Here is a 12,861-nt window from a genome sequence, read left to right as displayed (position 1 = left end):
ATGATACAATATTTATTTACATTGAAATGTTGTATTTTGTATTTGTATGCGACATGCATTTATCTAACGTCAACGTTATTGCAGAGCTGATTGCGGAGTACAGCATCATATGTATTACTTAGAGTTTGTAATATAGCCACAACATCTTTTTTAACAATTCAAAAATCCAAAACAATTTGTTAATTTTTTTTACCTTTTTATAGAGCTTTTGCACTTCACTCTCTTTGACCACGCTCAGCACTTTGTAGAGTTTCTTTTTGCTGGGACTGAGTTTCTCGTAGCCGGCTAGTGTCACATTCAGCCACTTCTCGGCGAGATCGGGGCGCTCCTTGTCGTATGCGAAGGTAGCAAGCTCCAAGGCCTCCAACGGGCTGAATATGGATCTGTTAAGACTCTTTCCTCGCTCAATTCTATCGATTTCTTGCACTTACTCGAACTGAACTGCTGCCATGGGTTCGTGGATGAGATCTTGCATGGCGGTACCATATTCAATTCTTGAAATTTGGGGCATTAGTGCACGAATTTCAGAGATTTGCTCTAAAGAAAGGGAAGAGATCTTGATTAATGGAGAGCGTTCGTATGTTTGGAGAGTCTACCTCTGCCTAGTGACTGCTCCATGAGCCTACGCCAAGTCGTCCAGTCGAAGTGCATGTGGTGGATCAGAGAATAGCTTTGGAGGGGATTGGCCATATACTGTTCCCTATCGGGTTCCGCATGCGTTTGCTTCACTCTCATCAAAGCAATGTAACTGAGATTGGATTGACTAAGGTCAGGATTCTTTCTACTTCAATGTGGCACCTACCGACGCATCAAGCTGATCTTTTTCTGGAGCACACTGCTATAGTCCACCATTTGAGTTAGTAGCTTCTCCTCCACAGCTATCAGTCCTTTAATGCCCAAATTGGAATAAGAACCCTTCCCATCGTTTGCCTCCACCCAAAAAGAGTAGGAAAGAGCCGTCAGAACGAGGCTTACTTGCAGCGAAAACCACATGATTGATGTGCGATTCAGCGATGAATAGTGTCAAAGCGAAGCGTGGCTAACAGAATTCTGTATTAGATATGGGTATAAAAGGAAGTACTATCGATTACACGGTCTGCGGAACGGCTGCGACAGCTCGTCTATCCATTTGACCAGGGCTAAAACAGAGAGAAAAGTGCATATGGGTTTCATTATACGTTCAAGAGAATATACTTACCCCATTTAGATCCCTTGATTATGGGACAAGAAGTATGGACAGTGCCTATTTCGCCCTGTCCTCGATCGTTGAGGTTGTACCAGAGAAGAGCATCACCTTGTCGTGGTTGAACGGAGATATTTAGACGTGGAAAGAGAGTGGCACCACCTTGGGGAACATCACTGAGCTGCAGGACACGACAACTAGAGTGATTTTCAATCAAAACTCGACATTTAACATACATAAAAAAGAACGGTGGCTATTCGGTCTCCTCCTCCGCGATGCTCGAGAGCCTAAGGTGGAAAATCATAGATCAGAAATGAGTCCAATTCCGTTACGGTCGGGCCTTCACCTGTGGGGTCTCAAAGTGGTCGGTGTGGGGTTTGTAGTGGCCTCCGATCCCGTAGTTGATCAGCTGGTATACCTCCGAGTTCTCCATCTCGAAGTTTGTCATGACCCCGACTCTTCGTTCTAGCCGCTCCATGACCGCATTTTCGTGGGACGTGAGCCACACAGAGTTCGAGGTACGTCCCGAGTCAATAAAAGGCCTCACCTTCAGATCGTTGACCATGACCATGGCCCGACGCTTCATGTGGGGCTTGGATAGATTTTGCAGCGCCAGCGACTCCAGCGGTGTGATGACGTCGTGGTAGAGCACCATGTAGGGGGAGAGTGAGAGAAGCTCCGTCTTGAAGGGAGCCAGCCGGAGGAAGGGCGCGGCTGTGGTGTTGTAGCTGCAGGTCAGGCGGTGCATGTCCCGATAAGGACAGCCCCCACGACAGCAGAGCTGTAAGCCAGTCAGAGGAGGATTGGGCTTCTCTAGCGGAAGATCGTTAGTGCTCATCATCCGCATCTGTACCCGATCGCGAAGTCGCCGTAGGTAGGGTTTGGGATCCCGATCAATGGCTTTCGAAGCATCCTCATAGCGATCTGATTGTCATTAGGAGAGATTTGTGTCAATTGATTGCAAAACTCACTTAGATGCATGAGGCCTTTGATGTACAGCTTGTGCGCTTGGGAGACATCAAATCCAAGGATCTGGTAGTTCTCTTTTGTCTGCTCTGATGCCTGATCGTATAGGCTAAGGGTCTCTTCCAGCCAAGTCACCGCGTCGTGGTATCTGTGCTTCTTATATATTGCTCGAGCCACGGTGAAACACTCGAGGGTTGAAAAGCGTGTCCTGCAAAGGACCTCGAATGAAGGAGGAAAGGGATCTTTCTTTTATGGCTGCGCCTACCCATGATGAACGCCATCGAGCAGGCCTCTGACCATATCCTTGGGCTGCAGCTGATAGGTCTTCTGCATCCTGTGAATACCCAAGGAGCCTTCTTCCAAGTCCCAGGCACTGGGATAGTGGGGCCGCGACTCCTTTAGAAACAGCAGCTGACTCTTACCCAGGGGCTGCTCCATCAACTCCAGCACGTGTGCCCAATCCTTGTGCATGTGCCGAACGAGATGAAAGTAGTTTAGGGAATGGTCCTCGAGGCTGACTATATGATCATGCTCCATCATGTAATCTGCTATCCTAGAGGGAGGGGAGGATGAAACCCGGGCTTACAAAACAGCACCCTAGACCCACCTTCGTATGAGTTTCATCCTAGCTCTCAGAACGCCAATGTAGCTGTTCAGCTGGAAAAGCAAATCCGCATGGAACTCCAGGAGATCCTCCATGCTAACGATTGAAGTGGAATAGAATTGATCCACCACTTCGCTCTCTTCCAGCTTCAGGGCGCCACCATCCCGGACAACAACCAAAATCGACAGATAGAGAAGACTTCTGGTCAACATTATCTCTGGAATGCCACTGACTGAAGTTTCAATAAAGAAAATAAAGCTAAAACAGGGAAATCGATTGGTCATGAATCTGACATGGTTTCCGTTCAACGAAAGGCTTTATTCACTACTCTCTTAGGCAAGGCCGTCGAAACAGTTGGGGTTGCTGATTTATCCACTTGGTCATCACTGTTTGGGAGGAAATGCATTATTGAATCAATCTTGTTTCTCTTTTGAGGTTAATTTTACCCCATCTGGAGCCGACAACGACGGGACAGGCCGAGTGAATGGTCTTTTCCATGCCTTGCCCCTTGTGATCCAAGTTGTACCACATCAAGACTGCTCCCTTCTTGGGAAACACCGACAGGTCGAGTAAGGGAAACACTGTGGCGCCCCCCAGAGGCACATCACTCAACTGAATGAAAGAGAGATTCATAGAAACTCTTCCCAAAGATGAACAACAGGTTACTCACGTAGAACAATAGTGTGGCAATGCGATCGGGGAGTTCAGGATTAGAACCCTAAAATAAATTCGATCAGGTTGGTTTTGTTGGTTTAAAGTATTAAGGTCTTACCTCAAAGAAGTCGGGGTGGACGGCATAGTGGCCGCCAATGCCGTAGTTGAGAACCTGAAAGTCCTCCGATCTTTCGAGATCCAGGTTAGTCATGTCCTCTGTCAATATGCCCATCCTTCGTATTAGATTATGGCTAGGGTCCAGCCAACCGGCTTTTGTGGTGCGGTTTGGATCTTCTGAGTGTTTCTTCTCCGTTACATTGTAGGTTACGGCTCGAACCAAGTCCTTCTGTGCCATCGACTTCAGTAAAGACATTTCCCTGTCCGCAAGCATATCATGGTAGAGCACCACGTAGGGATCAAGTGATAGCAGCTCCATTTTCAGGGGTGCCAGGCGGAGGAACGCTGTTGCAGTGGTATTGTAGAGGCAGTAAAGTCGGGATCCTCGGCGGCACTCTCTAGAGCAGCAGTCCAGGAAGTCATCCTGGTCTTCAGACTCCTAAATGATAGATTAATCCGCATTACTGGCTTTTCTTTGCGGTTCCTCCACTGACCTGTTCCTGGGGTTCTTCCCCAATGCGATGGCTTATTTCCAGCCTAGTGAGAGCCCGCTTCAAGTTGTGGTTCTTTGGATGCCTCTTTAGGGTTTCAATCATCATGGAAAGAGGCCTTTCCTTGTCCTTGCTCAAGTTATTTAAAACCTCAACATACAGTTCATACAGGTTTTCCGCAGACAGTCCCTGCTGTTCATACAAATCCCAGTAATCCTCATCCGCCTCGTATAGATCCAGGGCCACAGAGATCCAATCTTTTGCCTTGGCATAGTCCCCCCATTTCGCTAAATACTTGGCGATGGTATAGCCCTCAAATGGGGTGGTGGAGTAACTGAAAATTGATGAGCACTACTATTCTTATTCGAATGATTTCTTCCACTCACTTGTGCTGCACTCCCATCAGGAGTCCCTTGGCCATATCAGAGCCATTTAGATTGTAAATGGTCTGAATGCGGCACAGCCCATTAAGGGTTTCCTCCAAATCCTTGGTAGTCGGTAAATCAGAGTGAAGAAGGCTTATACCTGTAGCTTGAGCTGTAGAGAAACATCCCTTATGAAAAGGTTCTTCGATGGTTCGAGGAGCACTGACCTTCACCCGGCTGCTGCTCCAGATACCACAGAATGTTGAGCCAATCGAATTGCATGTGACGCATGAAGGAAAAACTAGACGGAGGGTCGTAATCCATCCTTTGTGCGCGAGCTATCTTCTCTTTCATGATCTCAACATAACTGTAGGGCCATGGAAAACCTGTTAAAGGCTTAGTCTCATGAAGTTTCACTCACCTGTCTATAAGGTCCACCCTCTGCTGCAACTTATCCGCGTAGGCCTCTAGGTGGTTGACCAGCACTTTATTATAGGTCAGTAGCTCTCCCAGATCGTATATTGACATGGCATAGTTCTTGTTTAGCTGCCTTAAGGTCGCACCGGGAAACCAAAGGTAGATCAAGCACAGGAAGCACTTCAATCTTCTCATTTTGAAAATTACGTGTATACTAAACGGTTGTTTATGAGTTTAAAGAAACTACTAACAAGCGGGAAATGCATTTTTCTCGCTTTGATATCTGTTGAGCTACTGAACATTTTCGCTTATATTGGGCTGCTTAATACAACAATATCCATCACCTACTGATAGGTTTCATAGCTTTGTTACCTTTAATTTTTTAAATCCGGCACTCGAAGAGTAAAGGGGTATATTAGATTTGTGGTGAAAATGGGTGTGTATAACGCCCAGAAGGAAGCGTTTCCGACCCCATAAAGAATAAGTACATACACATGTAACATACACATGTACATACAAGTGGAAACGGATAAGATATTATATAAAAATCTCCCAAACGACTCGACCGATTTGACGACATTTTTTTTGGCAAAACATCAAATCGTGTCTTTTGCGAACAGCGATGCCAAAAGACATATAAAATACATTGTATTAAATACATAAATTTGTACATATATATATGCTGGGTGTAAAGTACTTCGGGTATGATCACTTCGAGCTTCTCCGAGTGCATCCATATATTGTTGCAGGTCGAGTGGAAGATCTCCTTACAGGAACATAAATTGTTCCATCGTCCCTATACAACTGGCCATTTTCAAACTGAAATCGGACTATGGGAAACAAAATAAAAATTTCACGCCATGCAATTTTTGTAGAGTAATCCAATTTATTGGCACATTATCTCCGCTTAGGCCATAACCATGGGGCTTTTTAGTTTCGTGTGGCAGGGCTTGGTGAACGCCTGACCATCGTCATATATCCAGCGGGTCATCACTAACAGGAAAAGAACCAAATCAAGGTAATACTTATTTGCAGATATCGCTAAAACAGTCTAAGGGAAAACCTACTCCACTTGGAACCCACGATGACGGGGCAACCTGTGTGGCGTGTTCTCATATCGTGATCTCCGGAATGGGCCAGGTTGTACCAGAAAAGAACAGTTCCTGCCTGGGGGAATATGGTCACATTCAGCTCTGTGAACAAGGTGGCGCCGCCCTGGGGCACATCGCTTAGCTGTGGGATCAGACATACTCGTACTCGTATAGACTCGACAATAGGCAGAGGGAAGGAATCGTCGTCCATCATTCACTTACGTAAAATATGGCCGTGGCAATGCGTTCTCTCACCAGATAATTTCTTTCCTAGACAACCGAATGGGAATATCAATTAGATGGAGACTAAAGATATGCTTACGAGTTGCAAAAGGTCACTGTGGCGCATGAACGATCCTCCAATCCCATAGTTATTGACCTGGAACATTTCAGAGTTGCTAAGATTTAGGCCCGTGACATCCCAAAGCACCTGATCTGCTTTTCGTGTCGCCTCTGTAATGGTCGGTTCCAGCCAGACAGAGTGCGCTGTACGGGAGGTAGACAACTCCTGCGGCGCGTTAAGATATTGAATGGTGGTGGCTGGATGTAGCAACGGCTCGCTTGTGTTCCGCAGGGACACCATATCGGAGTGGGTCAATACATCGTAGTACAACGCAATAAAGGGATCGTCAGAGAGAATCTCAGTCCTAACCCTGGCCAAGAGCAGAAAGGGGGATCCTCGTTTAGTGAGGTAGAAGCAGTGGAGGTGCCTGTTCCTGGGCCCCTTACAAAGCCCATTACAGCAGTGATCCTGATCGGGCACTTCTTTTGGCCTGGGTTTCAGCGGAGCCTCGTACATCAAGTCTGTGCTCACTTGCTCCTTCAGCCTCAACAGACGAGCCTCAAAAGGACTCAGCTTCAGAGCAGCTTCCAGGATATGCCCAGCACTCCAAGGATTTCCTGCGGGAAAATGAGAGTCGATATCCGGTTTGCGATAGCTCTCATTACATACGCTGGGCGCGGTAGCTTTCTACTAGAGTTTGGGTCACATCAATGATGTTCAGAGGGACAACTGGATCCTCATTTCTGTCCTGAAGCAGCGATATGGCCACCTGTAGCCACCGCTCTGCAGTGGGGTAGTCCTTCATTCCGATGCTGTACTCCGCCAGCGAGCGACAGTCGTGGGGGGAAAAACTAGAGCTGGTGGAGATCGAGTAGCTCGAATATATGTACATCCAGGATGTTGCTTAACATCGGATCACTTACTCGTACTGCACGTCCGAGAGCAAGCCACTCGCCATATCCTGGGGCTCCAGGCCATACACACTCCTCACTCTTTCCATACCCAGAAGGGCGTCTGCGATATCATCCTTGGTGGGGAGATACGCACTGGTTTCCCTCATGTACGCCAGTTGTTCTGAATAGTATACATAACACTTCATCAAGGGCCTACGACTGCGGTATGGGATCAAAACTAACCTTGTCCTGGGTCCCGCGATAGGTAGAGCTGCCACTTCATCCAGTCAGAGTGCATGTGTCGGATGAGCGAGAAACTGTTGACGGGATTGGACACAAAGGCCCTTTTGTCCTCCTCAAAAAGAGCATGCACTTTCTCCATGTCAAGCAGAGCTCTAGGGGATTTTTAGAGGATTAATCTTTCGAAATCCCCAATTCCCCATTCGCCCTACTCACTCTTGGATTTTATGCAGTTTTATTTCCAGGTGGTATACATAGTACTCCAGGTTGAGAACCAAATTTCCTTGGAGTTCAAGATACTCGCGCAGCTTGTATATCGACCTGGCGGGATGCTCCCTAGACTGGGCATTCGAAAAGCTGTCTAAGCCGGCGAGCACTCCCACGAAGAATATTATGGTACTTCTTCTCATATTGGGTGTGTGACTGGAAGCTGCTGCTTTGGGGGGAAAACTCACAGTCTTAAGGGGTTCATGGGGCTATCAATTCGTCACTCTTCTAAGAATAATTGAGATGATTCGAAATGGTATGATACAATATTTATTTACATTGAAATGTTGTATTTTGTATTTGTATGCGACATGCATTTATCTAACGTCAACGTTATTACAGAGCTGATTGCGGAGTACAGCATCATATGTATTACTTAGAGTTTGTAATATAGCCACAACATCTTTTTTAACAATTCAAAAATCCAAAACAATTTGTTAATTTTTTTTACCTTTTTATAGAGCTTTTGCACTTCACTCTCTTTGACCACGCTCAGCACTTTGTAGAGTTTCTTTTTGCTGGGACTGAGTTTCTCGTAGCCGGCTAGTGTCACATTCAGCCACTTCTCGGCGAGATCGGGGCGCTCCTTGTCGTATGCGAAGGTAGCAAGCTCCAAGGCCTCCAACGGGCTGAATATGAATCTGTTAAGACTCTTTCCTCGCTCAATTCTATCGATTTCTTGCACTTACTCGAACTGAACTGCTGCCATGGGTTCGTGGATGAGATCTTGCATGGCGGTACCATATTCAATTCTTGAAATTTGGGGCATTAGTGCACGAATTTCAGAGATTTGCTCTAAAGAAAGGGAAGAGATCTTGATTAATGGAGAGCGTTCGTATGTTTGGAGAGTCTACCTCTGCCTAGTGACTGCTCCATGAGCCTACGCCAAGTCGTCCAGTCGAAGTTCATGTGGTGGATCAGAGAATAGCTTTGGAGGGGATTGGCCATATACTGTTCCCTATCGGGTTCCGCATGCGTTTGCTTCACTCTCATCAAAGCAATGTAACTGAGATTGGATTGACTAAGGTCAGGATTCTTTCTACTTCAATGTGGCACCTACCGACGCATCAAGCTGATCTTTTTCTGGAGCACACTGCTATAGTCCACCATTTGAGTTAGTAGCTTCTCCTCCACAGCTATCAGTCCTTTAATGCCCAAATTGGAATAAGAACCCTTCCCATCGTTTGCCTCCACCCAAAAAGAGTAGGAAAGAGCCGTCAGAACGAGGCTTACTTGCAGCGAAAACCACATGATTGATGTGCGATTCAGCGATGAATAGTGTCAAAGCGAAGCGTGGCTAACAGAATTCTGTATTAGATATGGGTATAAAAGGAAGTACTATCGATTACACGGTCTGCGGAACGGCTGCGACAGCTCGTCTATCCATTTGACCAGGGCTAAAACAGAGAGAAAAGTGCATATGGGTTTCATTATACGTTCAAGAGAATATACTTACCCCATTTAGATCCCTTGATTATGGGACAAGAAGTATGGACAGTGCCTATTTCGCCCTGTCCTCGATCGTTGAGGTTGTACCAGAGAAGAGCATCACCTTGTCGTGGTTGAACGGAGATATTTAGACGTGGAAAGAGAGTGGCACCACCTTGGGGAACATCACTGAGCTGCAGGACACGACAACTAGAGTGATTTTCAATCAAAACTCGACATTTAACATACATAAAAAAGAACGGTGGCTATTCGGTCTCCTCCTCCGCGATGCTCGAGAGCCTAAGGTGGAAATCATAGATCAGAAATGAGTCCAATTCCGTTACGGTCGGGCCTTCACCTGTGGGGTCTCAAAGTGGTCGGTGTGGGGTTTGTAGTGGCCTCCGATCCCGTAGTTGATCAGCTGGTATACCTCCGAGTTCTCCATCTCGAAGTTTGTCATGACCCCGACTCTTCGTTCTAGCCGCTCCATGACCGCATTTTCGTGGGACGTGAGCCACACAGAGTTCGAGGTACGTCCCGAGTCGATAAAAGGCCTCAGCTTCTGTTTGTTGAAGGTCATGGCCCGACGTTTCATGTGGGGCTTGGATAGATTTTTCAGCGTCAGCGACTCCAGCGGTGTGATGACGTCGTGGTAGAGCACCATGTAGGGGGAGAGTGAGAGAAGCTCCGTCTTGAAGGGAGCCAGCCGGAGGAAGGGCGCGGCTGTGGTGTTGTAGCTGCAGGTCAGGCGGTGCATGTCCCGATAAGGACAGCCCCCACGACAGCAGAGCTGTAAGCCAGTCAGAGGAGGATTGGGCTTCCCTAGCGGAAGATCGTTAGTGCTCATCATCCGCATCTGTACCCGATCGCGAAGTCGCCGTAGGTAGGGTTTGGGATCCCGATCAATGGCTTTCGAAGCATCCTCATAGCGATCTGATTGTCATTAGGAGAGATTTGTGTCAATTGATTGCAAAACTCACTTAGATGCATGAGGCCTTTGATGTACAGCTTGTGCGCTTGGGAGACATCAAATCCAAGGATCTGGTAGTTCTCTTTTGTCTGCTCTGATGCCTGATCGTATAGGCTAAGGGTCTCTTCCAGCCAAGTCACCGCGTCGTGGTATCTGTGCTTCTTATATATTGCTCGAGCCACGGTGAAACACTCGAGGGTTGAAAAGCGTGTCCTGCAAAGGACCTCGAATGAAGGAGGAAAGGGATCTTTCTTTTATGGCTGCGCCTACCCATGATGAACGCCATCGAGCAGGCCTCTGACCATATCCTTGGGCTGCAGCTGATAGGTCTTCTGCATCCTGTGAATACCCAAGGAGCCTTCTTCCAAGTCCCAGGCACTGGGATAGTGGGGCCGCGACTCCTTTAGAAACAGCAGCTGACTCTTACCCAGGGGCTGCTCCATCAACTCCAGCACGTGTGCCCAATCCTTGTGCATGTGCCGAACGAGATGAAAGTAGTTTAGGGAATGGTCCTCGAGGTTGACTATATGATCATGCTCCATCATGTAATCTGCTATCCTAGAGGGAGGGGAGGATGAAACCCGGGCTTACAAAACAGCACCCTAGACCCACCTTCGTATGAGTTTCATCCTAGCTCTCAGAACGTCAATGTAGCTGTTCAGCTGGAAAAGCAAATCCGCATGGAACTCCAGGAGATCCTCCATGCTAACGATTGAAGTGGAATAGAATTGATCCACCACTTCGCTCTCTTCCAGCTTCAGGGCGCCACCATCCCGGACAACAACCAAAATCGACAGATAGAGAAGACTTCTGGTCAACATTATCTCTGGAATGCCACTGACTGAAGTTTCAATAAAGAAAATAAAGCTAAAACAGGGAAATCGATTGGTCATGAATCTGACATGGTTTCCGTTCAACGAAAGACTTTATTCACTACTCTCTTAGGCAAGGCCGTCGAAACAGTTGGGGTTGCTGATTTATCCACTTGGTCATCACTGTTTGGGAGGAAATGCATGAGTAAATCAATCACGTTTCGGTTTTAAGGCTGATTTTACCCCATCTGGAGCCGACAGCGACGGGACAGGCCGAGTGAACGGTCTTTTCATTGCCTTGCCCCTTGTGATCCAAGTTGTACCACATCAAGACTGCTCCCCTCTTGGGAAACACCGACAGGTCGAGTAAGGGAAACACTGTGGCGCCCCCCAGAGGCACATCACTCAACTAAATGAAAGAGAGATTCATAGAAACTCTTCTCAAAGAAGAACAATAGCTTACTCACATAGAAAACTAGTGTGGCAATGCGATCGGGGAGTTCAGGATTAGAACCCTAAAATAAATTCGATCAGGTTGGTTTTGTTGGTTTCAAGTATCAAGACCTCACCTCATAATAGTCAGGGTGGATAGCATCGTGGCCGCCAATGCCGTAGTTGAGAACCTGAAAGTCCTCCGATCTTTCGAGATCCAGGTTAGTCATGTCCTCTGTCAATATGCCCATCCTTCGTATTAAACTATGGCTAGGGTCCAGCCAACGGGCTTTTGTGGTGCGGTTTGGATCTTCTGAGTGCTTTTTATCCGTTACATCGTAGGTTGAAGCTCGAACCAAGTCCTTCTGTGCCATCGACTTCAGTAAAGACATTTCCCTGTCCGCAAGCACATCATGGTAGAGCACCACGTAGGGATCAAGTGATAGCAGCTCCATTTTCAGGGGTGCCAGGCGGAGGAATGCTGTTGCAGTGGTATTGTAGAGGCAGTAAAGTCGGGATCCTCGGCGGCACTCTCTAGAGCAGCAGTCCAGGAAGTCATCCTGGTCTTCAGACTCCTAAATGATAGATTAATCCGCATTACTGGCTTTTCTTTGCGGTTCCTCCACTGACCTGTTCCTGGGGTTCTTCCCCAATGCGATGGCTTATTTCCAGCCTAGTGAGAGCCCGCTTCAAGTTGTGGTTCTTTGGATGCCTCTTTAGGGTTTCAATCATCATGGAAAGAGGCCTTTCCTTGTCCTTGCTCAAGTTATTTAAAACCTCAACATACAGTTCATACAGGTTTTCCGCAGACAGTCCCTGCTGTTCATACAAATCCCAGTAATCCTCATCCGCCTCGTATAGATCCAGGGCCACAGAGATCCAATCTTTTGCCTTGGCATAGTCCCCCCATTTCGCTAAATACTTGGCGATGGTAAAGCCCTCAAATGGGGTGGTGGAGTAACTGAAAATTGATGAGCACTACTATTCTTATTCGAATGATTTCTTCCACTCACTTGTGCTGCACTCCCATCAGGAGTCCCTTGGCCATATCAGAGCCATTTAGATTGTAAATGGTCTGAATGCGGCACAGCCCATTAAGGGTTTCCTCCAAATCCTTGGTAGTCGGTAAATCAGAGTGAAGAAGGCTTATACCTGTAGCTTGAGCTGTAGAGAAACATCCCTTATGAAAAGGTTCTTCGATGGTTCGAGGAGCACTGACCTTCACCCGGCTGCTGCTCCAGATACCACAGAATGTTGAGCCAATCGAATTGCATGTGACGCATGAAGGAAAAACTAGACGGAGGGTCGTAATCCATCCTTTGTGCGCGAGCTATCTTCTCTTTCATGATCTCAACATAACTGTAGGGCCATGGAAAACCTGTTAAAGGCTTAGTCTCATGAAGTTTCACTCACCTGTCTATAAGGTCCACCCTCTGCTGCAACTTATCCGCGTAGGCCTCTAGGTGGTTGACCAGCACTTTATTATAGGTCAGTAGCTCTCCCAGATCGTATATTGACATGGCATAGTTCTTGTTTAGCTGCCTTAAGGTCGCACCGGGAAACCAAAGGTAGATCAAGCACAGGAAGCACTTCAATCTTCTCATTTTGAAAATTACGTGTATACTAAACGGTTGTTTATGAGTTTAAA

General features: G+C 47.0%; 7 protein-coding genes across 8 annotated transcripts; all 7 read right to left on the bottom strand.

Moving 5' to 3' along the window:
- Positions 1-78: 78 nt before the first annotated feature.
- On the bottom strand, positions 79-1,022 carry LOC117187043. Its single transcript, XM_033388749.1, has 4 exons — positions 803-1,022; positions 597-748; positions 432-537; positions 79-371 (listed from the first exon to the last, which is right to left on the bottom strand). Exons 1-4 carry the CDS (start codon positions 991-993, stop codon positions 119-121), a joined length of 702 nt encoding a protein of 233 aa, XP_033244640.1. The 5' UTR covers positions 994-1,022; the 3' UTR covers positions 79-118.
- LOC117187040 (prolyl 4-hydroxylase subunit alpha-1-like) lies at positions 1,019-2,983 on the bottom strand. Its single transcript, XM_033388744.1, has 7 exons — positions 2,757-2,983; positions 2,415-2,702; positions 2,155-2,357; positions 1,530-2,107; positions 1,420-1,470; positions 1,199-1,364; positions 1,019-1,139 (listed from the first exon to the last, which is right to left on the bottom strand). The coding sequence occupies exons 1-7, from the start codon at positions 2,963-2,965 to the stop codon at positions 1,081-1,083; spliced, it is 1,554 nt and encodes a 517-aa protein (XP_033244635.1). The 5' UTR covers positions 2,966-2,983; the 3' UTR covers positions 1,019-1,080.
- Positions 2,984-3,029: 46 nt separating this feature from the next.
- LOC117187041 (prolyl 4-hydroxylase subunit alpha-3-like) lies at positions 3,030-5,016 on the bottom strand. Its single transcript, XM_033388745.1, has 8 exons — positions 4,802-5,016; positions 4,608-4,747; positions 4,402-4,552; positions 4,019-4,349; positions 3,526-3,963; positions 3,424-3,471; positions 3,200-3,365; positions 3,030-3,139 (listed from the first exon to the last, which is right to left on the bottom strand). The coding sequence occupies exons 1-8, from the start codon at positions 4,990-4,992 to the stop codon at positions 3,078-3,080; spliced, it is 1,527 nt and encodes a 508-aa protein (XP_033244636.1). The 5' UTR covers positions 4,993-5,016; the 3' UTR covers positions 3,030-3,077.
- A 648-nt stretch (positions 5,017-5,664) lies between these two features.
- LOC108155860 (prolyl 4-hydroxylase subunit alpha-2-like) lies at positions 5,665-7,749 on the bottom strand. Of its 2 annotated transcripts, none has more exons than XM_017286978.2 (8): positions 7,521-7,748; positions 7,308-7,459; positions 7,095-7,245; positions 6,841-7,028; positions 6,211-6,788; positions 6,111-6,158; positions 5,865-6,030; positions 5,665-5,790 (listed from the first exon to the last, which is right to left on the bottom strand). In XM_017286978.2, the coding sequence occupies exons 1-8, from the start codon at positions 7,712-7,714 to the stop codon at positions 5,705-5,707; spliced, it is 1,563 nt and encodes a 520-aa protein (XP_017142467.2). In that variant the 5' UTR covers positions 7,715-7,748; the 3' UTR covers positions 5,665-5,704. The 2 variants fall into 2 exon arrangements, with proteins under 2 accessions (XP_017142467.2, XP_017142464.2); XM_017286975.2 differs by having other exon boundaries at positions 5,698-5,790; positions 6,111-6,153; positions 7,521-7,749.
- Positions 7,750-7,772: 23 nt separating this feature from the next.
- Positions 7,773-8,822, bottom strand: LOC117187433. Its single transcript, XM_033390094.1, has 5 exons — positions 8,632-8,822; positions 8,426-8,577; positions 8,261-8,366; positions 8,023-8,200; positions 7,773-7,799 (listed from the first exon to the last, which is right to left on the bottom strand). The coding sequence occupies exons 1-5, from the start codon at positions 8,820-8,822 to the stop codon at positions 7,773-7,775; spliced, it is 654 nt and encodes a 217-aa protein (XP_033245985.1).
- Positions 7,819-10,868, bottom strand: LOC108155855 (prolyl 4-hydroxylase subunit alpha-1-like). The gene is made up of 10 exons (XM_017286967.2): positions 10,582-10,868; positions 10,240-10,527; positions 9,980-10,182; positions 9,358-9,932; positions 9,249-9,299; positions 9,028-9,193; positions 8,632-8,968; positions 8,426-8,577; positions 8,261-8,366; positions 7,819-8,200 (listed from the first exon to the last, which is right to left on the bottom strand). The coding sequence occupies exons 1-7, from the start codon at positions 10,860-10,862 to the stop codon at positions 8,910-8,912; spliced, it is 1,623 nt and encodes a 540-aa protein (XP_017142456.2). The 5' UTR covers positions 10,863-10,868; the 3' UTR covers positions 7,819-8,200; positions 8,261-8,366; positions 8,426-8,577; positions 8,632-8,909.
- Positions 10,851-12,841, bottom strand: LOC108155862 (prolyl 4-hydroxylase subunit alpha-1-like). The gene is made up of 8 exons (XM_017286981.2): positions 12,627-12,841; positions 12,433-12,572; positions 12,227-12,377; positions 11,844-12,174; positions 11,351-11,788; positions 11,249-11,296; positions 11,025-11,190; positions 10,851-10,964 (listed from the first exon to the last, which is right to left on the bottom strand). The coding sequence occupies exons 1-8, from the start codon at positions 12,815-12,817 to the stop codon at positions 10,903-10,905; spliced, it is 1,527 nt and encodes a 508-aa protein (XP_017142470.2). The 5' UTR covers positions 12,818-12,841; the 3' UTR covers positions 10,851-10,902.
- Between the last annotated feature and the right edge of the window lie 20 nt (positions 12,842-12,861).

Source organism: Drosophila miranda, chromosome 2, assembly GCF_003369915.1.
Source record: "Drosophila miranda strain MSH22 chromosome 2, D.miranda_PacBio2.1, whole genome shotgun sequence".
Classification (NCBI taxonomy): domain Eukaryota; kingdom Metazoa; phylum Arthropoda; class Insecta; order Diptera; family Drosophilidae; genus Drosophila; species Drosophila miranda.
Note: the sequence above shows the minus strand (reverse complement) of the source record. Positions and strands in the feature narration are given on the sequence as shown.